The sequence below is a fragment of the Primulina huaijiensis genome, chromosome 1 (assembly GCF_012295235.1).
Source record: "Primulina huaijiensis isolate GDHJ02 chromosome 1, ASM1229523v2, whole genome shotgun sequence".
Classification (NCBI taxonomy): Eukaryota; Viridiplantae; Streptophyta; class Magnoliopsida; order Lamiales; family Gesneriaceae; genus Primulina; species Primulina huaijiensis.
The window spans coordinates 2,228,138-2,250,855 of NC_133306.1; the positions used below are offsets into that span (position 1 = coordinate 2,228,138).

Genomic DNA, 22,718 nt, shown 5'->3' on the forward strand with positions numbered 1-22,718 from the left:
AAACTGGTTAAAAATTTCTAATAGACAGATTAAGTGAAATGGAATACTCTGAACCAAGATATAGGTTCCTTAAAACATAAAACTATCTTTACTCCCTCAAAAGACAGATAAGGCTTTCCCAGATGCACGAGAAATAGTAGTAGATAATAATTAAACATCAGATAAGCACAGAACCAATGGACATAACATTTTGTCAAGTAATAGGGTTAGTTTGGAGCCAAGCCCTGAAAAACATCATGTGTATCATATCATATAGATAGAGACCCTTTTAGCAGAAATATAAAGCAAAAACTGATTAAAAGATGAAAGAACCAAAAACAGGAATCAAGTTTTAGCATTTGTAAAACTTACTTTCTATCTGTAGAACTTGGTTTAAGATCTCTGTCAATGATGCCACGATTTAAACTTCTTGCCAGCTTTAGCTGCTTGTGCTCCGAAGGGTTCATTTTTCCCACTTCAGGATCCCAAACTGTGACAAGCTCATTTGTTGAAGCTATTGGAGAAGGCATTAAAAAATTTGCTCCGGACTCCTGCAGATCAAAGTAATTGAAGCTCAGATCTATAAGCACTTAATCAGCAATTAAATCAAATTTAGAACTAGTTCAACATGCTTTAAAAAAAATACTTGGCCGACGCAAGATAAGAATCAAACATTATAAAGTTGACACTGACAGTATGAATATGGTACCTTCAAGACCTTAGTTCTTAAAGCGGTCGAATGCCATAAGGTTGCTCAAATAAACTGAAGCAAACCAAATTGTTACCATTCACTGGATGGCATAATATTGATGATGTAAAGTCGCAAACTGGCTGTGAGAACTTGTCAGAACTATACTAAGACGATGTTTTAACCTTTAAGTTGGTACTTGGTTGTTTACTTAAACACACACTATGCTGCTTAAATAAACATAAGCACTGCTCAGCTTTTAATGCCAGCTTTCCATGAAAATAACCCTTTCCGCACAACCAGTTACTGAACAATTAGCTTAGCGGTGCAGATATTGGTTTCCGAACTCTTGAATTCTAGTTTCAAATCGCACCGTGTGCAATTTTGAAAGATAAATAGAGATGTCAACAAACCCTGGGCCAAGGTTATATTGGGAAAGATTAAACAGGACTCCTGCATTTGAGATGTTAGACACGAGCACATAGTCTTTTTTGTTTGAGTTGCTAGAAATGATGGTACAATCTTCATGAAATCTTGCACATGTAAGTCTTCAACCAGTTTATATTGTCTTGTTTATAGTTCACCCATTAGCTCCAATGTTTAGGTTTGGCTATCGTTGTGAAACTTCATCAGCTATAATAGAATGAAGGACCACACGCTTTTGAAAGACTGATCATAAGAATGTCTCAACATTCTATTGTGCATTTTATTATATTAATTAATAAATTCTTTTATAAAGAAAAAGTACAATTAGAGTTCATGCCATACACCCAACCTTTAGACACAAGTTTTTATTTTTAAAAAAGAAAATTATGAAGAGTTGATGATTTACACTTGAGATTCATGCATATAATAGAATATCAAAAGGTTCAAAAAAGATTCAGGCCGCACTGAAATTACCTGGAAAACCACTCGATGTTCAAAGCTGCAAAAGTCAACAACAAGATATAAATGAGAACTCCCGTTTTTACTATTCTCGCGGTCCTTAATTTTCTCCATGGATTTGAATGCAAGTCGATCCAGCCAATCAACTCTTTGAATCTGACCTCTCTCGTACTTATTTACAAGCTTTTCCAAACGCTCTAATTCTCCTCTCTCATCTTTTGGAACCTATCATCCTCCCAGAGGAGCAATTAACAAAAACGATTCAAGGATAAAATTATTTAATTTCAATGGCATAATCATGATGACTTGCGAAAGGTAAAACCTTTCCAGGAGTTGTTGTGTTTAAGGAGCCATCTGCTTCTTTGCCTGACCAAAGCCTAAGTTTATGCTTCCCAGTCTTGAGCTGTTTCTTCAGGTTAAACAGCCTAATGGTTGCCCCACCGACCGCTTCCTCATTTTCATTACACGAAACATCATAGACCTACGTATGAAATATCATTGTCTGTTTAAAGAAGTTTAAGAAAAGGCAATATGTAAATATTAAACTGCTTCCTATACAGTTCGATGCATTAATTCACCAATTAAGAACTAAAAATCACAGTCACAATTCACAAACTAAATTTTCGAAAAAAATTGAACACGACAAACGTCTAAACTTTAAGGGGCTTATAATGACTAAATTTGAAGACTTACAGATATACCAAGCTGTGAATTTGCTGTCAAATCCCGATATTTCGTACTCAGCGTGATCAGTTCATTCCAAGAAAATGATGGACCTGAGGTTTCCAACCTACAGTTTACATAAAAAGCCCATTAATGTGGGGGAAAAACACACCTCCAAGCCAAAAAATAAAAACTTTACAAAGAAGGAGCGAACCTTGTCCTCATCGGGAGTCCAAAAGGGGCGCCATCAATGTACAACATACACTCAACGTATAACTCCGGTTTCCTCTCATCTACCGTACAATCACCATCAGCTGAATAATTCAATTTATCCTATTACAATCAGTACTCCGAATTAAAGTTAACTAGAATCTTATATGTCCGAAATAGAACTAGTAATAAATACCACAATCCGAAATACAGTACAGCTGCAGCGAGCCCATTTAATTTAATATTAACAAAAACCGCACTTCCATAATCACACAAAGGAACAATCAACATCACAATCATTCCAGACTAACACTTCGAATCCGTGCTAAAAAAAAATTACCCGAATCACGAGGCTTGAGAGGAGGTAGTTTCCCTTCCAAACGTTCAATCTTGAAAGTGAGAGGAAGATTAATGTCGCAGGACAAGAAGAATCGGAATTCGTTTACACTCATCGCTGCGACGAATTCACAGAAAATAGCACGAACTCAGAGAAGAACTCCCCCTTGTAAACCGAATTCCCCCTTCAAACACTTTTCTGGTCCAAACTATACTAAAAATCTATTGATTTCAAACCCTAAATTGTAATATGATTTATTTATTGTTTACATATAATAATCAAATAAAATAAAAAAGAAGATAATTTTGAAAATATCCCTTGTCTTTATCATAATATTCGAGTTCAAGGTTGCTTCCATACGCACCAGCGACAGTGGACGCGATTTCTTTAGTTTCCTAAATTTTTGATAAAATTATCACAATTAAAACTGTCGGTATAAATTTTATATTTTTTTAACTTCAATCGACTTTTTTTTTTTTTTAAGAAAATGATATCTTAAAAGATATTTAATCATTATTTTAAAAAAATTGACCGAAATTATTTAACTAATTTCTCCTTATAAATTCGATCATATCATAAGATGACATCATTCGTCGGTCTAATAAACTCAACTTTAATAATAAATAAAGAGTTTTACTATACGGAAATAAATAATGTGGTGAATAATAATTGATAAAATGTGTTGGAAAAATAATATATAGTTTTGATATAATATGTCAATTTTTGTATTCATTTTTTATGTTATATTCAACCGTTTGACCAAATAAAACATATCAAAATTGTATATCTATTAAGTGATTGTTAGCTTATGACAAAAAGATGTACACGATTGATAAACAAAATATCAAAACTGTATATTCAGCATTTGATTAACAATCAAGAGTTCAATTACTTTCGTCAATATTTTTTAGAGTTAACTTTGTTTGAAGATTAATGTGTTAATTGCTCATATCAATATTTTTTCCAGTCGTTTGAAGGTTATTTGTCTTGGATAAAATTTACCAAGATCATATTCGAATTAAAAAAAAAGAAGAAGTAAAAACAGAGGTGAAATGTAATCCGTTCCACCTGAAAGTTCAAGACAGTGAAATAACAGCCAAACAGACAAGACGACATTGTTCTATGTATATATACCCTAAAAACCCTCACTTAATTCGCGATCATTCGTCGATTTTGGAGTTCCCATTAATCATATAAATATAATAATCATCGTCGATCAACATGAGTACGAACGGAGCTTCTCTTGTGAGTTCACTGACACTTGGATTTGTTTTTTTTTTTTTTTGGTAGATTGTTTGATTGATATGTTGGATCTTCAAATTTTTTTTAATAATTCAGGGAGATGCGGATACAAAGACGAGTTTGGAGAGGATCAAAAGGCAGCTGGCGACCAGCTCAGGCAGAAATTTTCTGCAAGGGCCTCTCCTCAAACGATCTGATACGGTAATTTTCACTTTATTGATTTTTAATATAGTTTCATGGTTGACGGTATTTTGTTTTACCTAATCATACAATGTTTATGTTTTCTTTTTTATTTTTGGCTGATTGTGTTCTAGAACTGTAGGAGGTTTTTTTTTTTTTTTTTTTTTTTTTTTTTTTTTTTTTTTTNCTTTGTCAATTTTCAATCTTTTTAAAATTTTCAATCATGAGCTGCGCATGTTTTAGTTAGGTCTCGATTCGTCTTCGGAGAGATGTGATAAGGAGCGTTGTTAGGTGAATATGGTGGGAGTCAAAAGGAATAATATCTGAACCTGGTTGTTTGGTAAGGTGCGTGGAGATTGAATCATAGTAACATAAAGAAACCAAAACATTGTCAATTGCCATGTTAAATGTTTGTCATTTTTTGTTATTTTTACTATCATTACTCATCATTTTCTTGTTTGATCGATGTTTATTCATGTCAATATAAGAGTAAGCTTTCAGCATGGGATCAGTTCAATCAGGCAATGAATGTTTTAAATGTCTTACAGTATTGTAGCTACCATTTGTCACCGCCCTTCTCATGTTGTCATGCTTATCCATATTATTATATTAAATCTAGATTTCCTATGTTTATCAATTTTTTTTTCTAGTAATATAATTTTTTAACAAACCCTTTGGATGACAATGCGGCTTCTAGACAGTATACATATCTTTAATCATGAGAGAAATACATAAAACGGGTAATGAAGGGTTTTCGATCTGTTAGCACGGATACAGGTAAAGAGAGTGTTAATTGATAGTTTGAGATAGTGTTTGGATAGGGATCACTGCTGTAAAGGATGCACATCATCAGTAATATGTTTCGAAGTGCAATATCTTTAGGTAGATATTGGCTGGATAACCCAGCTTTATGTTTTAGAAAATGGTGTAAACTGAAATAAAATTCAAGGGAGATGTTGGGTCTTAGATGGATACTATGAACATTCATTGGTTTCAGAGGGAGCTAGTCAGATTATTTGCATCCCAAACTGTTTTAATTTTGTTACAGGCAACAGAGAGGCTCCATAACATTTAAAATTTATGGCTGTTGACGTGGAATTTATGGAGAAAATGGAACTTTCTATTTTTTAAAAAAGTATTTGATTTCGAAATCGATCTATTAGTAATATGTACTATTTCTTGTCAAATTAGTAGACCTGATTAAATTATTCTGTTTAACAGCTGAGGAAATGGAATGAGAGGTGGGTGATTTTAGATCCAACAACTGGGAAAATGGAGTACAAGTAAGCCACAGCAGATAACTCTTTCGTTATCAGTTTTTCCAAAATAAAAATGTACTGCCAACTAAGTTTCTATTGGTTTCCCTGTACAGGGTGAGAAGAAATGAGCCAACAGTCAAAGGAGCCATAAAATTTAATGCGAACAGCACTATAGCAATATCTCCTGTGAATTTCCAGTAATATTCTTATCGATTTACACTTTGAACTTGTTGAAATATTATTTTAAATTTTGAGCAGATATGTTTCCTCCATCTGGTGACTAATCTTATTAACATCATTCTTCTTTTTGATTCAGAGGACTACCAAAGTATGATGGTTGCTGTTTCTGTATCCATGCTGATATGATGAATATTTTGTTGTCTTCACTTGGTTTCTTTGTTCTTTTTCTATATTATTTTGGAGTAGAATAAAAAAAATTGATTGTAGTGGTGATGGTGGGGTGTTGAAATTCAGAATTGCTGAATATAATCATGTACATTTGTATCCCGTAATCATGTACATTTGTATTCCGTTTCCTTTTGCCATAATGGTTAAACTCCATAGCATTTGCATTTTTCGACACTTAATTTGATTATCAGATATTGGGACACCCCAGAAGAAGGATTATTTCCTTTGTGCAGAAACGCCTGCTGCTGCTAGAGCTTGGGTGTCTACTTTACAGTGAGTTTGAATTCTTTCCCATGTCATATGCTTTCGCATCTACATTTATTGTTTCTTGCACTGATAACTGTGTTGACATGATTTCAATCTTTTGGAAAATATTTTGAATGTATGTCTGGGATTGTTCATGTTCCAAGGATTCATATTGAACTAGAAACCTAAAAATAGTGCGCGAACCCAAGAGACAAGTTTGTTATGTCTGAGAATACCTAAAGCTTAAATGTCACTCCACAATTATTTGTTAAATCGATGTGAAATGTAATACCAAATGTTCTATATCCAATCTAAGCTAAAAAATTGGAGTTTTTGTGTCAGGTTCCCAATTTATCGACAAAAGAGATCAAGGACAATATAATTTTGAATACTGAAATTTAAGTTTATATATGAAATATAAAAAGCAAAACCCAGAGTATTAACTGTATACAAGAGCTCTTGCTCCCCCTAGCAATGCTAGTAACCACAACTCTTAAGGAAATAACTGAGTTAATCGCCTTCCAACCACCATAAATCCTCAAAGACAAATCAATAATCTATCTTATTATGAACATGTTCATATAGAATTACATTCTGATTGAAACATTAATGCTGACATAACATGAAGGTCGAACCTCGACTGACTCTAGACCTAATTACTATGGAGGTAATATAAAATTTTAGCGAAGGACTTCATAATGCCAGTCTACATGTTGTATTCATTCAAATTAGTGCATGAGTATTTAAACAAAGTTTAATGTGAAATGTCGATGTCAAATTCGATCATAATGGTGGAACTTTCGCTGCAAAAATGTATTTGGTACAGATAGTTGCTTTATAAACCCTGCTTCCTGGTATCTATTTTATCCAATAAAGGTTGGAGCAAGCGACCCTGATTTGATGATAGCCCTATCGCAAGGGAACTCGACCCCATTAGGAGCTGGTTGACCAACTTAGAACACACTCATGCTTTGGAGTTTCTTTGAACAAATCAAATATTTCTTTAATAGACGTTGAAGACGATGACATTTGTGTTGGAAAAATTGTTGCAGAAATTTCTTTGCATCTCGTATAAGAAAATATTGCTTGTTCAAAAGGTTTTAGGTATGTGTAGATTCTACTTTTAATAAGCGAGCAGCATGTATGCTATAATGTGAGGGATGTTACAGACTTGAACTTAGGGGGATCTAGTGGGTTAGGTCAAGGCAAATCGAGGCAAAACATCCCAAATAGTATGAAGCATCCTACATCAATAGTTTATACTAGGGAAATCCAATGGGGGAAATGGTGAGATTTTACCTGTAATGAGGAGGTATAAATAAGGGGGGGAGTTAGTTTTTCCTCGACAATTCTTGAGTAAGTATTGGTTCCGGTGGTGCTGGGAGTAAATGATACTGCTGGTGATGGGAGTAGCCATAATAGGAGAAGTAAATTTGAACTATTCGACTGTCACCTTATTTTCTTTTATTTAATACATTTTCCCCTGAATTAATCTCATGTTTAATGCACCTTCAATTCTTTAGCTGATTTTTCTTTCCACCCGCTCTCTTTTTGATTCATGTTGATCTAATTTTTTATTTTAAAGAATCAACTATACTGCGATGTTGTGTTCTCTTTTGATTTTGGTTTTGCCTTTGAAATTGCAGTGCAACCCAATTGGTCTTAAAGGCTCATAAAGAAGCTGTAAATACCTTAAGTGGAAATGGGTCCTCAAAGTTGGGAACAGTTGCTACTGTAGTTGCTGCTGCCAATTCCACAGCCTTGGAGGCTTCTAAAGAAATTGAAGCTGCAATGCAAATTGCTATGAAGAATGCTTTGGGAGCTATGTTAAATAGAACACCTGAGTTACCTATGGATGATTTATCAATCATGAAGGTGCGCCACGCCCAGAAAACTCTGTGGGTCTGTGCACGCACACACACACTCACACACACACACACATAAATATATGTTTTTTTACCGACTTCTCTATTGCACAAAATCTTAATTCTTCAAGATTCAAAATGCTAAATTGTGAATACACATTTTTATGAAAGCACAAAGGAAAAACTTAAACACCCTCACTTCTTTCCAAAACTTCTTGTTTTAACGTTTCGTACTGCAGATTTTGAAGCCTCGCATGCATGCTGCTGCTCCTGTAGCTTTTTTGCTGATTTTGTGGTGCTGAATCGTATTTTCCTTGTTCTTTTTCTTCTGTTTGTTTTCTGGTTGGAACTTGTTGGACTGAAATTTGTCGGTTGTATTGTGCTGGTGAGGACTTTATTTCTCCTCCTGATTTTAATTGATGTTCTACTGGAAGGTGATGAATGTTCAATGATGATGTGCAGACATTTTTCGTGTGTGTAAAACTTGGGTGATTCATGTCTGAAAGCTGGATAATTGGCTGAAATGCAATGGAAAGTGAGGTGAAGGGATAGAGTGTGTAATGTTGAGCTGTGTATTTTCAAGATTCTAAATTTTTATTCCACGAGCTCTTTATTCTTGCTTTATCCTAATGATGTACTGCTTTGATGTACTAACTACTAAATTCTATCTCTCTGACATCCATAAAAAGATAAGAATGCAGCCCAGTCTACGGGCATTTTGTTACATGTATATTAAGTAGCATGGACCATGGGCATTCCCTGCCCAAACTCCCTGTTCATTTACATTCTTGTCTCAAGCTGTAGCGTGTTGCAGGAAACACTAAGGGTAAAGGATGAAGAGCTGCAAAATCTGGCAAGGGATCTACGTGCTAGGGACTCGACAATAAAAGAAATAGCAGAGAAACTGTCTGAAACGGCTGAAGCTGCTGAAGCTGCAGCATCTGCTGCTCATACCATGGATGAGCAACGGAGAATTGCATTTGCAGAGGTTGAACGGTTAGCAAGAGATTCAGGCGAACAAATGCAATCATTTAATCTGAAGGTGCTATAGATTCTCATCCAATGCAATTTTCATTTTTAGACGCCGTTTTTTCCTCTTTCTTGTTCATTTTTCAATGTTCTACCTTTGGCAATATAGGTGAGAGAATTGGAAGAGCAAGTTCAGAATCTGAGCAAAGAAAAAGATCAGCTAGTAAAACATAGAGATTCTGCCATTCAAGAGGCACATCTGTGGCGTTCTGAGCTTGCAAAGGCCAGAGAGCGTGCAGTGATATTAGAAGGTGCTGTTGTTCGAGCAGAAGAGAAGGTCCGAGTTTCTGAGGGTGATGCTGAATATAGAATAAAAGAAGCAATGGAAAAGGAGGCAAAAGCAGCCAATGAGAAGCAAGAACTGCTTGCATATATAACTATATTGCAAGAGCAACTGAAAAGGTTTGGTACAAGATCCATTATAAGTGAAATGCTTTTTATAGGTGGTTTGCTGAAAAGGCGTTCTGTGCCTAATCTTCATTTTTCATTTGTCTTTTGAAGAACAAAAAGGTATTACCTGCCTCGTTACTCTATATAGCTGGTTTACTGAAAAGATGTTCTGTGCCTAATCTTCATTTTTCATTTTTGTCTTATGAACAAAAAGGTTTTACCTGCCTTGTTACTCTTTATCTTTATTTATTTTTTATGACGGCCTGCTTTCTTTGCTAGCTCTATTGTAGTTGAATTAAATCTGGAAGATCGTTTGATACTTTGCCTTGAAAACAGAAATTCATTTACATATTCGATGTAACTCAAGCTCTAGATCTCTGTGTTAATTGGCCACTCCATTTTTGTTTATATGAACCAATAACACAGGACCACGGGTTATAATGGATGGGAACAGGAATATACATACAATACATATGAGAGTAGTTAATGTGTGATAGCAGAGGACTCATTTTGACTGAGAAGATTCCATGCTTTCTTTTATCCGTTTCTTAATATGCTTTTTGCTTTCCAACTTTAAAGTCTGGTTTGTTTGACACTGCCTACCCTCCCAACTGAAAAAATCAACGAAATTGATCATGAACTAATTAACCCCAATACTAGCTCTCTTCTTGATTTATATCCTGAAGCAACGTAAATATCTGTCTCCTGTTAGCAGACAGCAGGTTGAGTCCCGGCAAGTCTTTGCAGAGAAGACCGAGTCTTGCTCAAGTTCGGGCCCCGATTTACCACTAACAAAGCATGTTGATCCTTCGCAAGAGAATGTGGATAAAGCATGTCTTAGCGAGTTGAAACCTACACATGTGCCTGCAGAAAGTGAATGGAGTGATATTCAAACCACAGAAGCCAGAATAGCTGATGTTAAGGAAGTCGCCCTTGATGCAGAAATGAACAGCCATGATATACCAGTGGTAAGTTTCCCTGGACATCAGGAGCACGGCTCTTCCAATCAGCCATAGGGCTCATCTACATTCCATTTGAAAGGAATCATCGTCTTTATGGGATAAAACGATATCGTTCACGAGGAAGTGCCATTTTTGTTTGTGCATCTCACTCGTTTGTCTTTTCCTTGTTTGATTAATCTTATTTGGATTGGTAACTATATTGACAAGGATAGTTTGTGGGTAAAGTGTTTTATGATCTGTTGAGCGAAAATGTACACGATAAAAAAGTAAAATTCGATCAGTTCGGCTTATAACTCTTCCCAATGTAGATTTTAGGTTGAGATACCTTTATATTAGGAGTTCGGAACCGATCCCATCGAAAATACCCTTAAAACCGGGTATAAAACATGGAGTTTTATGTATTCACAACCAAGAGGTTCATGCAACAACAATCTGCTTTTTACCCTAACCGTTCACCAACACTTTCGCAATGTCAAAACAATCTCTGCAAATGCTGAAATACGACTTTATAAATATCATGTGAATAAGATTCACTTGTTACTATCACTTGCATTATTTTTATATTGCACCATTAAGTTTTGTATCGGGTCTCGGTCTAAGCATCGAAGGGACAATGTCGGAACACTTCTGACGCTCTCTAACTTTTGTTCGTCCGTATATATACATATCACACTTCTGCTTAGCACCAATTTACACAGAAGTTTATGCTCAGCTTACGACATATCAATAAGGAGTATTTGGCTTATATTATGAAATAAACAACAAAACCCAAGAAAGATTTTATGATTCAATAATGTGATGTTATTATTGAAACATTTGTATACAAGTAAATAACAGATGAAATTAATTATTATATACTGTATTGTAAAGTTTTTGTAACAGTATTGTAATTATCTGTTTTCTCCACAACAAACATGTTTTTTTCCCGGTATGAATGATATAATATTATATTATACTGATATATCATTATACTGTAAAGATTTGGTTTGCTATGTACACATGAATTTTTTTATTTTTTGCATATGAAGTAAAATATTAAAAATATCAGAGTCATTCGACTAAAACTTTCACAAAAAACGACGTTTAGAAAAATAGACAACATATGGTTTTAAGAATGAACATGAACAAAGTTAAGAATATGATTTTTCGTTTGACTAAAAAAATTGAAATATAGCATATTCAATTTTTAACATTTGATCGAATTTTATTTATTTTTATATGTTTGAATGTGATTTTGCAAAAAAAATATTTAAAAATTGTACTATTCGAAAGAAATGGGATAGCCATCACCTGCAGCTACCAAAACGAGCTTTTGAAAATTTGTGTGCAAATTCCAACATATTTATTGTATTGTCGATACTTTGGATGTATATTTTAGTTACTATATGTTTTTTAATGAATAAATGATTTATAATATCACGTAAAAACAGTTTAAATGATATTTCAAATTAATATCGTGTGTTGAACTGAATATACGAATATAGTGATTAAAACAAAATATTAGACAATTGATTTTGGTGTATAAATTTAGTCGGGTAGACATCGTGTCAATAGTCCAAAAAAATAAAATCAATCAATAACAATTTACAATTATCATTTATATTTAAATATATTATCTATACTATTATATTAAGTGCGAGGACATAATAATAACTACCTAGATAGGACATCAATTTTTTTTTCCAATTTTACCTTTATATGATATTAATATTACACTTTTGTTTCTTGTTTTTTTTCTTGTTTTAATTTCAACCAAACTTTTATTTTTATTTATTTTTATTTCAACAATTCAAATATCAATTTAGTCCATACATAATTTGTCAAATTTCACTTTAGTCAATCGATAATAATAAAAAAGATTGTACACATACGCATCGCGTGTGATAGTAACTAGTTTATATGAAAAACAAGATTTCATGTCCATCAAATTATCATTATATTTAAATAAATTTGAAATTTTTCAAAGATAAATCCAATAAAAATCAGATAGATTTGAAATACAGGAAGTTTTTATGTGTGAGAATCGATCCATAAGCAACCAAAGCGGCTGCAATTAGGCCCGACCCTTCAAACCGCAGGTTCGGAACCCGGCCCACGCGCACTGCGAATTCCAAATTCCGGTTTCTATTAATATTCCGTTTTTGTCAATCGGGCCGTGCATTCTTCTCCACGCATTTCTTTCGATCATCTTCCATTTCCAGAATTATTCAGATCCCAGTCCCATACTTGATCCTCCTACTATACATAGAAATTTTGTAAAATCAAATTAAAACCCCATATTTTTGTCGTGATTGTGATTGTGACTGTGATTGTGAAAGCGGGGCTGAATCTTATCGTCGCGCCGTCGCCGCAGCTGATCCAGGTTCTTCATCTTCTCATCCCGCCGGGGAGTTCGACTTTTCGATTTTCTTCGCATGCGATTTAGGAATTTCCCCCTTTTGTCTCGACAATTAATCAATTTTTAGTTACTGTGTTTGGGAGTAAACTCTTGCTTTTAATTTTCGATTATTGAGTTTTCAAATCCCCGTCTCTAATTGCTGGCCTCCTTGATTCGTGCAATTCTTTTTTAGCTGATATGAACACGGTTTTAATTGATTTCTCTTCTTTGTCTTTTTTACTTCTTCTTCACTATTTAGGTAGGTAGAGGTTTTGGTGAGGTTGGTTCAATCTTCTGGATTCACCAAAAATAAATTGGCCTTCTCTATACCATCAAAATGGGGCATTGCTTAGCTAAGGTACTGTGTCAATGCACTACGTTATCGTGTGAACTATTCTTTCCTTGCGTTGTCATATTTGGATGTCCCGACCAGCTGTCCTTATTGCCCAAATGCATGTTTATCCGTGCATCAGCTGTCTCCCAAAATGTGGTTGAATGATTCGACTACTTTTTGTGTAAATTAATATTGAATTATCTCAGTTGTATCTTAAATGGTTTTTCGTTGATGTATCATGTATCATACATTATACCTGTCTTTTTTGTGAATTTTCTTTCAGAACTAAATTCACTTATTATGCATTTGAATTGAGTTATTTGAAATCATCGATTTCAAATTTAGTTTCATTATTAAATAAGTTAAATATAAAAAAACTAAAATACATCTTCTACTTGTTTACACTATTATTATACATATCACAATGAATTTCAAATTACTACAACATTATAAGGATTTGAAATTAATGTCGTTAGTATAATTGTATTGTAAATAAGTAGGATGATGAATTTGAATTTCTTTTGTGCAAGTTAACTAAAAAATGAAAATACGTCTAAATTCATGGATTTCAAATCCTTCCATGCAAATACAACATTATGTTTTGTGTTAACCCTTTAGGTATTCACGACGAAATTAGAAAAAAAAAAAAGGAAAGAAGTGAAATTTTGATGGTCACTGAAAGAATGAGATTTATTTTTTTGTTCAATTTCGTCATATTATCTATTTAATATTTTTCAAGGCACAATTCATTTAGTTGTTCTCATGAAACAGTAAATTTGCGTTACATGTGATCATTTTTTAATGCGTTCATGATATAATGGCATAATGAATGCTTTTGTGATATAATGACTTAATGTTTAGTTATGAATGGATAAAGAAAATAACAATGGTACTATAAAAAATATTATTTTATGGCGCAACAAGGCAATTGTTTTAGCTTGCAAAAATTTGTGTGCATACTCTGCTTGCTTCATATATATTGTGCTTATTAATTTACATACGCAAAGTGTGTGCGCGCCCGCAAGTTTTTATTATTTAAATATTGAACTAATGAAAGCCATTGCCATTTGCCCCCAATCTTTCCCCCAAACGACTCAGTAAACTTCTCGCCGATCATATAAGAGAGATTTGAATCAGCTTTTGATTTCCTCCATCTCCCACATACCACCAACACGGCGCAGAGTCCGGATTCTGCATCATATAAATCTAATGGATCAGGTTGTAGAAGAAGTGGAGAAGATCAAGGAAGATTTCCGAGAAACGTACACTCAAACTAGGAAGCACATCCACTCCATCCAAGAATATGGGAAAAGAATCACTGAACCAGATAACATTGAAGGAGAGGGGTCAAAAGATTCACTGCCAAGAATAAATGGGTTGGTTCAAGATGGAATTAAAATGCTGCAATCACTTCAGTTCAGGCTCGATCTCCTTGCCCCACAAATACCCTCTGTCGACGAAGCTGAAAAGGCGCAATCATTGGCTCAGTCTTGGCAAAATCAAATCCAGAGGTGCTAATTGATCCTTCTTGCGTTATTTTTTTCCCCTTCTTTGGGGTGTGGGTCCCTGTCCAGAAATTCAAAGAAAGCTTTTGTTTTTGGTGTGGGTTCAAGACTAATTGGATTTTAATGGATTTACAGAAGCATGCGTTGGATTTTTTAGAATTAGAGTGTTGGTAAATAATTCTTACAATAGCTCAAGGTTTCGTTGTTTTCTTGATAAAAATTGTATTCTTTTGTGTGTATGTTTTCCATAATCAAGCACATCTGTGAAGTACTTTATGACTTTGGTGGTGAAGATGTCTTTCTTGTGATTCCTGAGACCTCTTTAGATGTAGGCAGCCAAAAAGAAGAGTAACCGAAAGACAATACAGTTAGACATGGAATCTTGGGATATAAAATCTTGCTATTTCTCTGTTCATAACATATAATTTCTATTACATATCTCTTTTCAATCCAGCTACATTTTAATCAATCAGGTGGTTACGTAGGTATGTGGAGTATAATAGTATGTATTTTGTTTTAAATTTTTTGTCTTTTATTTAGTCTGCGGATGGATTTAAGGAATGCTAATTTGCAAGCAAAGGCAAACATGAAGAAAGCTGCTCAACAAGAGGTAAAGAGTTTATGCATGTATGTATAAGGTTGTTCAAGTAATTTTCTTATCCTTTTAGTATTCAGTTATGGATGTGAGTCGTTGCTGTTTTTACTTGTAAGTTGATATTCTTTTGGCTAATTCAGGAAAGAGTGAACGTTATTTCATCATCTTACAATCGAGAAATAGAATGTAACTTGATGCTATTGATTACAGAGAGAGCTTCTTTTGGGAGGTGGAGAAGAATCTACTACTCGAAGGCGAAATCTGCAGTATATTTACTAGTTGTCAAATACAATTGTGCATTTGGTGAATTTATAATATTCCTGGAATAAGACCATTGCAAGAGTGAAGTTTCTCTGTGATTGTTTTTCAGGACAAAAGCAGGGATGACTTCTGCTGCTGAAAGTATCACAGAGAGTCTTCGCCGTACTCGACAGCTTATGGTTCAGGTCATTATAACTCGTATATAACATTCTGTTGTTCATATATTATCAATTGTGATGTAATTTTCTTTCTCCATTGTGGTATAGGAGGTTGAAAGGAGTGCAAGCACTCTCATGACATTTGGTACGTCCCCAACCATTCAAGTGAGAAATTGATTGTTCTTATGTGTTTCTTCTATTCATGTGCTGGTTAACAGAGAGAAACTGCTGATGTTACTTCATATCCATTCTGTATAATTTTTAATGAATTTTACGTATCAGTATGCAAGCAATTAAAATCGAGGTATGAAGTACCACTATTAAATAGAATTGCAAGCACTCCATTGCATTCCCACGGATCAGTTTCTCTAATAGCATTCCTTTGCGATGATACTATACTTTCCCCTGAAGTCAGTATAATATCCTAGTCCCAAATATAATCTGAACTATTGTGTTATGTGAGTCCATTCACCGGTAATACTTATCTCCACCAAATTTGTGTTTTGACTCTCGGGGAAGACAAAGGTCATTCTCCAGACTTAGACAACATGTATATTGTATAAATTTGGCATGTTTGCAGAGGAATCAACTGGGGTACTAAGGAAGGCTGAGACTGAGTACAAGGGCCAACACTCTCTTCTGTCACGGACAAGAAACCTTCTTTCTACAATGCAGCGCAGGGATGTTATTGACAGGTTTCAACTGTTATTCTTAAATGTAATATCCAAATCTGTTTGTGTGCCACCTAATTTGTGTTTCTTTGTATGTTTGGGCAGAGTGATACTTCTCCTTGGCTTTCTTATCTTCTCGTTGGCTGTACTTTACGTTGTTTCAAAGCGCATTGGGTTACTCAAGTTGCAGAGGAAAGTAATGGAAGCTGTTAAAGCTGGCATCGTGGGATCAGAAAATTTTTTACCTTTGAATGATATGAATGTTGCACCAGTTCATCCCGAGCCGAATGTACCATTAGAGCAACGCATGCACGACGAACTTTGAATTCCTGTTTGATCATATTCTCATTTGATTTGTTGAAAGGGCAGATATCCGGTTGGGAATGGGTAGATAAGATGATCGAATTCTCAAAGGCAGAACCAAATTAGAGGAGAAATTTTGCTGCTTATTGCAGTATCAATTGTGTAAATTCCATATAAACCATGCCCGTTTCCTTATTTTAATTTTTGTGAAGAATATTATATCCTTTTTAAAATTAAATATTCATTTAACAATTGAATTGATTGATGTTATTATACGTGTATGTGTGTATATATTAGTTTATCCAATATCTAGAGATATCATTTTTAAAATATCTGTTTTATAATTATTATTGTTATATATATGGTCAAGGTTGAAGAGCTTACAACAATTAATATTTGGATCATAATATATTCATTATTATCAAATTATAAAATATTTCATTTTATTTAATAAAAAATTCATAAAAACATAATTTTAATAAATTTATAAATCTTATACAACTAAAAAATGCTAATAAAATATTTCTTTAAATTTATCTATATTTTAAAAATTCATTACCCATAACATAAAAAATAATCAAAAAATTTTATAAGACGGCTCACGAGTCAATTTTGTGATATAAATATTTTATTTGGGTCAATCATACAAAAATATTATTTTTTATTGTAAATATATACATGGTTGATCCGTCTCAACAAAAGACGTACTAAAAAATAATAACAAAAAAAACATTTTAAAATTTTTTAATTTTAACAATCTTTTATATTTTCAAATAAAAAATGTTTTATGGAAAAAAAATTTAATATATATGCACACCAATGGTGCATCGAGTGCCAATGCCACAAATATATATATATATTTTTTAAGATACAGCTAATACTTCCATTGAAGTTCGACTTCGAAGAAAAGCAAATGCAATAAAAAAAGACAAGGAGATTGAAGGAAAGCGACGAGTACACGCATTAATTAGAGATTCACAAATATTCTTATAGGAGCCAAGATGAATCAGACAAGCGTCGAAAACCCGCTTCCGGTTTCTTGAACGAATATTATCTCCAAAGAATTCAATCAAGAGTACAAAACCGTATAAAGAAAGAGAAAACCCATATTCGGCGCTTCTTTCTCTCCGATTGTCTTCTGGTATGTGTAGCAAAAATGATGTTTTGAATTTTCTTTTCTTTCTTTTTTTCCTTTTTTTTAAAGGTTTCTTCCGTGTCTTGTTGTGTTGATTCATTCTTAGATCATGATTACATTTATTTATTTCTAATTCTTGCTTGAAGAAATTTAAATTGTTGTATTGTTTTGGGGCGTGTTCTTCTTTAATTGTAATTGGTGGATTGCCTGAAAAGTTTCTTGGGTTTTGTTTCTTTTGTCTGAATGAAGAATAGGCAAGCTTTTTATGAGTTTTATTTTTTTATGCTAGAAAATCATGCACTGTTTCAACCAGCTTAATTATACCCTCGGGATTCTTGGCCTCGGTCTGCACTTGAGCTAGGCTTTGTTAACTTCAACAGATCCTTTATATAGGTAGAGGCATGATAGAGATAGTTGCTGCAAATTCAATTGTATTTTTTCATGATTAAAGTTATGTCCTGTATTGTGTTGACTTTTGGACGGGGTTGCTGGTTTAAGAACGACCTTTCATGAAGGAAAGGAGTGATTGAAGATGCTTTTGTTGAACATTTGTGGACTTTGCCTTGTCGGTCAAACATTACTTTTCTTTCTCATTACATGGATTAAGATGCTCACGATTTCAACCATTTCCATCATGATAAATTACTAGCACGAAATCAGGGACCTTTTTCATGTTCTTAGTTGGGCAAAGACTAGGACTTTTTCCAACCTTGAATGAGTTGGAATATTGAAATCAACGAAGATTCTCCACACCAAATTATCAGCTAAGGTCTACCCAATTGATTCATAATCTATTTTTTATTTGACTTTTAGTATTGTTTTTATTGCAAATATGTTAAATTGGGATCCAGCTTTGAGGGAACCTTAAGAATACAGCAACTCTGGTGCTCGAGCAGGAACATAGATTGACGCTGCCATTTGAATAGACTAATATGGTGATCAGATCTACCCAAAGTATATTTGATCTTCTTCTGCAGAACTATGCATTTACTGATTCCCGTGTTGCCTACTCTTCTGTCGTCATTGGCATTCTCGCATGCAAAATGGTACGAAAACATAAGTCCTTTCCATGAATCAAATCTCAGTATTTTTTAACTGATTATGTTCATTGAATCACGTCCCTGTTTTGGTTAGTGATTTCCTATTCTCCTTAGCTCTGGAATGCACGAAATCTCATGATTCTAATGAGTCGTTTTGTTGATGTTTAGGTTTATGGTCTTAGCCGGATGATTGGTGCAATTTACTTCAAAAGCTATTCTGGCCTTCCAAAATCTCAACAAATTGAATGGAATAACCGGTGACTTTTATCCCCTGAAATTCACCTCAATTAACATTCTTTGCTTGAATTTTAAATTATGTTTCCCTATTTTGCAGTGCCATGTCGACACTTCATGCATTATTTATTACGACTGTGTCATTGTACTTTGTATTCTGGTCAGATCTCTACTCTAACGACGAGGTTCTTGGTCCAATTACTCTTCGACGTTCGACATTGTCGTCATTTGCTTTGGGAGTGAGTATTTCTTTTTCTAGACATGAAATTTTCAGCGTATTTATGCTGAGTCCATGTCTATGAGAGGAGAAACATCCATTTCCGAATATCTTTACGACTATTATAGGATGTTAATGATTTGAAATTTGTTCTGCTTTATTTGATTGAAGATTTATTTGATTAAATATTTTTAAAGCCCCCTGATTGGTGAGCATTGACTTCCATGTTTCCAGCGGGTTTGTGATATTTATACAACTACTTAAAGATATGAAAAAAATATTGCATGCCTAAATGCCTTCAATCTACAAAAAATTTGGTGTATGAGATGCAGTTTCAGACTTGAGTTTTCCAAGAGTTCATTTTCATCTTTCTTTGATAGGTTTCTGCCGGTTATTTCTTTTCTGATCTCGGCATGATAATTTGGTTTTATCCTTCTTTAGGTGGGATGGAATATGTAAGTGCCTTTGCTTCTGTTATGTACTTCTGCTATGAACACTCCACACGAAACTTTCAAAATTGGTAATGGTTTCGATCATTCAGGTTATTCACCATCTTCTCTCTGTGGTGGGTGTGAGCTACGCCATGTTGACCGGTGAAGCACAGGTTTACACTTACATGGTTTTAACATCCGAGGCAACCACACCTTGGATCAATTTGAGATGGTAAAATTTCAGGTTTTGTTGGAAGTTTGGTCGCATCTGCAGTCATTTTGATGTTCTTCGACTCTTTCTTTCGAACAGGTATCTTGATGAAGCTGGAATGAAGAATTCCCGTCTATATCTTACGAATGGGATCATAATATTCTTATCGTGGCTGGTAAACGAATCTATTATACCTTTTCTATTTCCCTTTTGGGGATCAATTTCATGTGCAAATCTTGTTTGATCAGCCTCTAAGTATGGTTTTAAACGCCATGTTTGCAGGTTGCAAGAATTTTGTTGTTCGTTTATTTGTTTTATCACACGTATGTGCATTATGGTCAGGTAATTCCACCAACTTCGCAGTTTTGCCATATATTTACATTGACATGTTTTGTATTAATTAAAGAGATAAATGAAGGATTTGCATTTATGCTACCCTCCTTTCTGGAATACAACAGGTGAAGCAAATGCATGCAAGTGGAGTGGTGTTGGTAATTGTGGTTCCCTTTATTATCTCTGTGATGAATTTTGTTTGGTTTGGGAAAATATTCAAAGGGCTTAAGAAAACTTTAGCCAAGAGGAAGAAGAGCCAGTGAATGGGAATTGTGAACATAATATCATCACTCACTAAATCTGTGAATATTTGGAGAATCAAAAAGCAAAAGAGCTGTTATAATATATCTTTTATTTATTTGTATGTTAAGACATTCACAGGTTATTTCGTATGTTGTACAGATTAAGACAGGGACTTGCACTCACTTCATTGTCCCCCCCCCCCACCCCTTCTTCTTGGCCTCCAAGGAATGAACAGTGTTTCCAAGGAATGAACAGTGTTTCCAATTGATCTAATAAAAAAATCGACAAAATGCGTACAATAATGTTACCACATTTTCAAGTAAGAGAAATATTAAAAATTATGCTATTAAATCAAAATGATGATTTAAACATGTATAATTTTTAATTTGTATTTTTATCTTTATGCTCAATGACAAGTACTGATAAATTTTAATTAAAATAAAGGTAATTTTGTGTGTGTGTGTTGAAATCTCTCTGAAGCAAGATTCTCAAGTACAATGCTGTATTTTCAGTAACCTTTATGCAATCTTGTCATTTACTGTGTTTTTATAAAATTATTCTTTAAAATATGTTTTTAAACATTGAGGATTCAGATCACAATATAACTTTAATTTTATTTTATTTTCAATAAGATAATTTTTATTTTTTAATGAGTTTGTGAATTATTCTAAAATTTGAAAAATAATTTATTGTAACCGAGTTTTTTATTTTGGTTAGCAAAAATTAGCGTGAAATATATTGTTTTATTATTCTACAAATAAAAATATTTTCACCAGAAAATATGAATTATGAGAGAGAATTCATATCCTAAACCTCAGTCAGTATGAATGAGATAGTTTTTATTTTAGATGTCAATTGGTATAAGAGTTTATTTGTTTGAGTAGGTCTATTGTGAAACGGTCTCACAAATCTTTATCTGTGAGACGGATCAACCCTACCGATATTCACAATAAAAAATAATACTCTAAGCATAAAAGGTAATACTTTTTCATGGATGACCCAAATAAGAGATCCGTCTCACAAAATACGACCCGTGAAACCGTCTCACACAAGTTTTTGCCTATTTGTTTATTCAATTTTAATAAGTTTTAAAATTTGGAAAAAAAAAATAATTTATAATCTCAGATTGAGTTATTTATTTAGTTTTTGCTTTGTGAAATTTAAAGGGAAATACATTTTTTATGAGGAATCTGTAAAAAATACTTATTTTTTTTATAATTTCTAAATTATAGGATAGGGATGACTCGAATTTGAGCCACTTGCAGAGAGAAAGTGTGGCGCCCCAAACCTCGCCATGTAATCATACAACATGTGACGTCATATGCATAAAAATTTTCTTTTCAACGACGTAATAATATAATGCATATACGACAAAATAGTGCAATCACCACACTATCTACATCAGTGTAGCAGAAACAATATAATAAATACACACATACAACTCAAATAAGACAATAAACTATACTGTCTCTATCTACTATCAACTACATGACTGTTTGACTAGACACACCTAGTCCTTCACCACTATTCTGTCTCACAGCAGAGTCTTGTAACCTGTCCAACAGAAACAGCCCCCAAAGGGTGAGCATACACAACAATCATCATCGTAATACATAACAGTTATATTATCAACAATATAAAATATAACTGGAATGATAACAGAAATACTCCCTTTGCTGTCTCTGGACAATCAAACCACCAACGATATCAACGTCATCACTCCCATACTACTGCAACAACAACATCGACGATACGTCGCACCCCAACACCGGCGACAGCAATATCGTCGAACGAATAACATCAACGATACGTCGCACCCCTACTCCGGCGACAGCAATATCGTTGAACGAATAACATCGACGATACGTCGCACCCCAACACCGGCGACAGCGATATCGTCGAACGAACAACATCAACGTGACGTCTCCCAACAAACAACAACCAACAATATCAACGATAATAAACAACAACAGATATAATATCAAATCACCCAATACCAGTGATTTATCATCGTTCAACGCAATAGTATTCATCAATACTAAACAATAACAACATATGCTCGTACGTCAACACGTACCTGATAATCGAGTATATATAAAATCTGGCTATTTCTTTGATCCCGAGGCTTGTGTTGTATCTAAATAATTCAACAACAATTATCAGATCATTATCACCGTATCAATACAATCATAACATCCTCAATATACAACATCAAATAGCCCAACAATAATTAATTCAACAACATATAAAACTCGATTATAAATTCTTATCGTTCATCAATTTAATATTCTAGAGTATTTAATTCACAATACTACCATCAAATACAC

At 33.9% G+C, this 22,718-nt stretch overlaps 4 protein-coding genes across 16 annotated transcripts in view; 3 read left to right on the forward strand and 1 right to left on the reverse strand.

The window, feature by feature from the left end:
* The window catches only part of LOC140975946 (phosphatidylinositol 3-kinase, root isoform-like), a 7,720-nt gene extending 4,728 nt beyond the window's left edge, over window positions 1–2,992 (reverse strand). Inside the window, exons 1-6 of the mRNA XM_073439870.1 lie at window positions 2,766–2,992; window positions 2,430–2,529; window positions 2,246–2,342; window positions 1,875–2,033; window positions 1,568–1,777; window positions 352–530 (exon numbers count right to left, since the gene is read on the reverse strand). Of these exons, the coding sequence (XP_073295971.1) occupies window positions 352–530; window positions 1,568–1,777; window positions 1,875–2,033; window positions 2,246–2,342; window positions 2,430–2,529; window positions 2,766–2,877 (857 nt within the window). The 5' untranslated portion in view covers window positions 2,878–2,992. The remainder of the gene's footprint in view (window positions 1–351; window positions 531–1,567; window positions 1,778–1,874; window positions 2,034–2,245; window positions 2,343–2,429; window positions 2,530–2,765) is intronic.
* An 839-nt stretch (window positions 2,993–3,831) lies between these two features.
* LOC140975959 (uncharacterized) lies at window positions 3,832–10,624 on the forward strand. Of its 2 annotated transcripts, none has more exons than XM_073439871.1 (10): window positions 3,832–4,007; window positions 4,101–4,205; window positions 5,406–5,467; window positions 5,557–5,640; window positions 5,760–5,791; window positions 6,043–6,124; window positions 7,744–7,972; window positions 8,777–9,004; window positions 9,101–9,393; window positions 10,094–10,624. In XM_073439871.1, the coding sequence occupies exons 1-10, from the start codon at window positions 3,984–3,986 to the stop codon at window positions 10,395–10,397; spliced, it is 1,443 nt and encodes a 480-aa protein (XP_073295972.1). In that variant the 5' UTR covers window positions 3,832–3,983; the 3' UTR covers window positions 10,398–10,624. The 2 variants fall into 2 exon arrangements, with proteins under 2 accessions (XP_073295972.1, XP_073295973.1); XM_073439872.1 differs by having other exon boundaries at window positions 3,835–4,007; window positions 10,097–10,624.
* Window positions 10,625–12,362: 1,738 nt separating this feature from the next.
* Window positions 12,363–16,752, forward strand: LOC140975985 (uncharacterized). 3 transcript variants are annotated; one of them, XM_073439873.1, is made up of 9 exons: window positions 12,363–12,705; window positions 12,980–13,078; window positions 14,153–14,565; window positions 15,100–15,169; window positions 15,365–15,420; window positions 15,525–15,600; window positions 15,682–15,718; window positions 16,154–16,268; window positions 16,350–16,748. In XM_073439873.1, exons 3-9 carry the CDS (start codon window positions 14,264–14,266, stop codon window positions 16,567–16,569), a joined length of 876 nt encoding a protein of 291 aa, XP_073295974.1. In that variant the 5' UTR covers window positions 12,363–12,705; window positions 12,980–13,078; window positions 14,153–14,263; the 3' UTR covers window positions 16,570–16,748. The 3 variants fall into 3 exon arrangements, with proteins under 3 accessions (XP_073295974.1, XP_073295975.1, XP_073295976.1); XM_073439874.1 differs by having other exon boundaries at window positions 12,984–13,078; XM_073439875.1 differs by lacking the exons at window positions 12,363–12,705; window positions 12,980–13,078; window positions 14,153–14,565 and adding an exon at window positions 14,627–14,729 and having other exon boundaries at window positions 16,350–16,752.
* A 662-nt stretch (window positions 16,753–17,414) lies between these two features.
* LOC140976023 (uncharacterized) lies at window positions 17,415–20,573 on the forward strand. 10 transcript variants are annotated; one of them, XM_073439940.1, is made up of 10 exons: window positions 17,415–17,688; window positions 17,972–18,075; window positions 18,579–18,728; window positions 18,891–18,979; window positions 19,057–19,195; window positions 19,554–19,628; window positions 19,715–19,836; window positions 19,915–19,990; window positions 20,098–20,157; window positions 20,274–20,573. In XM_073439940.1, exons 3-10 carry the CDS (start codon window positions 18,615–18,617, stop codon window positions 20,409–20,411), a joined length of 813 nt encoding a protein of 270 aa, XP_073296041.1. In that variant the 5' UTR covers window positions 17,415–17,688; window positions 17,972–18,075; window positions 18,579–18,614; the 3' UTR covers window positions 20,412–20,573. The 10 variants fall into 10 exon arrangements, with proteins under 10 accessions (XP_073296041.1, XP_073295977.1, XP_073296015.1 ...); XM_073439876.1 differs by lacking the exon at window positions 17,972–18,075 and adding an exon at window positions 18,332–18,451 and having other exon boundaries at window positions 18,534–18,728; XM_073439914.1 differs by lacking the exon at window positions 17,972–18,075 and adding an exon at window positions 18,332–18,451.
* Window positions 20,574–22,718: the final 2,145 nt, after the last annotated feature.

Bases quoted from the DNA above. Each gene is read 5' to 3' on its own strand.
- LOC140975959 (XM_073439871.1), top strand. From the start codon at position 3,984: ATGAGTACGAACGGAGCTTCTCTT. The intron at 5,641-5,759 runs GTAATATTCTTA...TTTTTGATTCAG, and splicing joins ATATCTCCTGTGAATTTCCA to AGGACTACCAAAGTATGATG. The intron at 6,125-7,743 runs GTGAGTTTGAAT...TTGAAATTGCAG, and splicing joins GCTTGGGTGTCTACTTTACA to TGCAACCCAATTGGTCTTAA.
- LOC140975985 (XM_073439873.1), top strand. From the start codon at position 14,264: ATGGATCAGGTTGTAGAAGAAGTGGAGAAGATCAAGGAAGATTTCCGA. The intron at 14,566-15,099 runs GTGCTAATTGAT...TCTTTTATTTAG, and splicing joins TGGCAAAATCAAATCCAGAG to TCTGCGGATGGATTTAAGGA. The intron at 16,269-16,349 runs GTTTCAACTGTT...ATGTTTGGGCAG, and splicing joins CGCAGGGATGTTATTGACAG to AGTGATACTTCTCCTTGGCT.
- LOC140976023 (XM_073439940.1), top strand. From the start codon at position 18,615: ATGGTGATCAGATCTACCCAAAGTATATTTGATCTTCTTCTGCAGAAC. The intron at 19,837-19,914 runs GTAAAATTTCAG...TCTTTCGAACAG, and splicing joins CCTTGGATCAATTTGAGATG to GTATCTTGATGAAGCTGGAA. The intron at 20,158-20,273 runs GTAATTCCACCA...GGAATACAACAG, and splicing joins CGTATGTGCATTATGGTCAG to GTGAAGCAAATGCATGCAAG.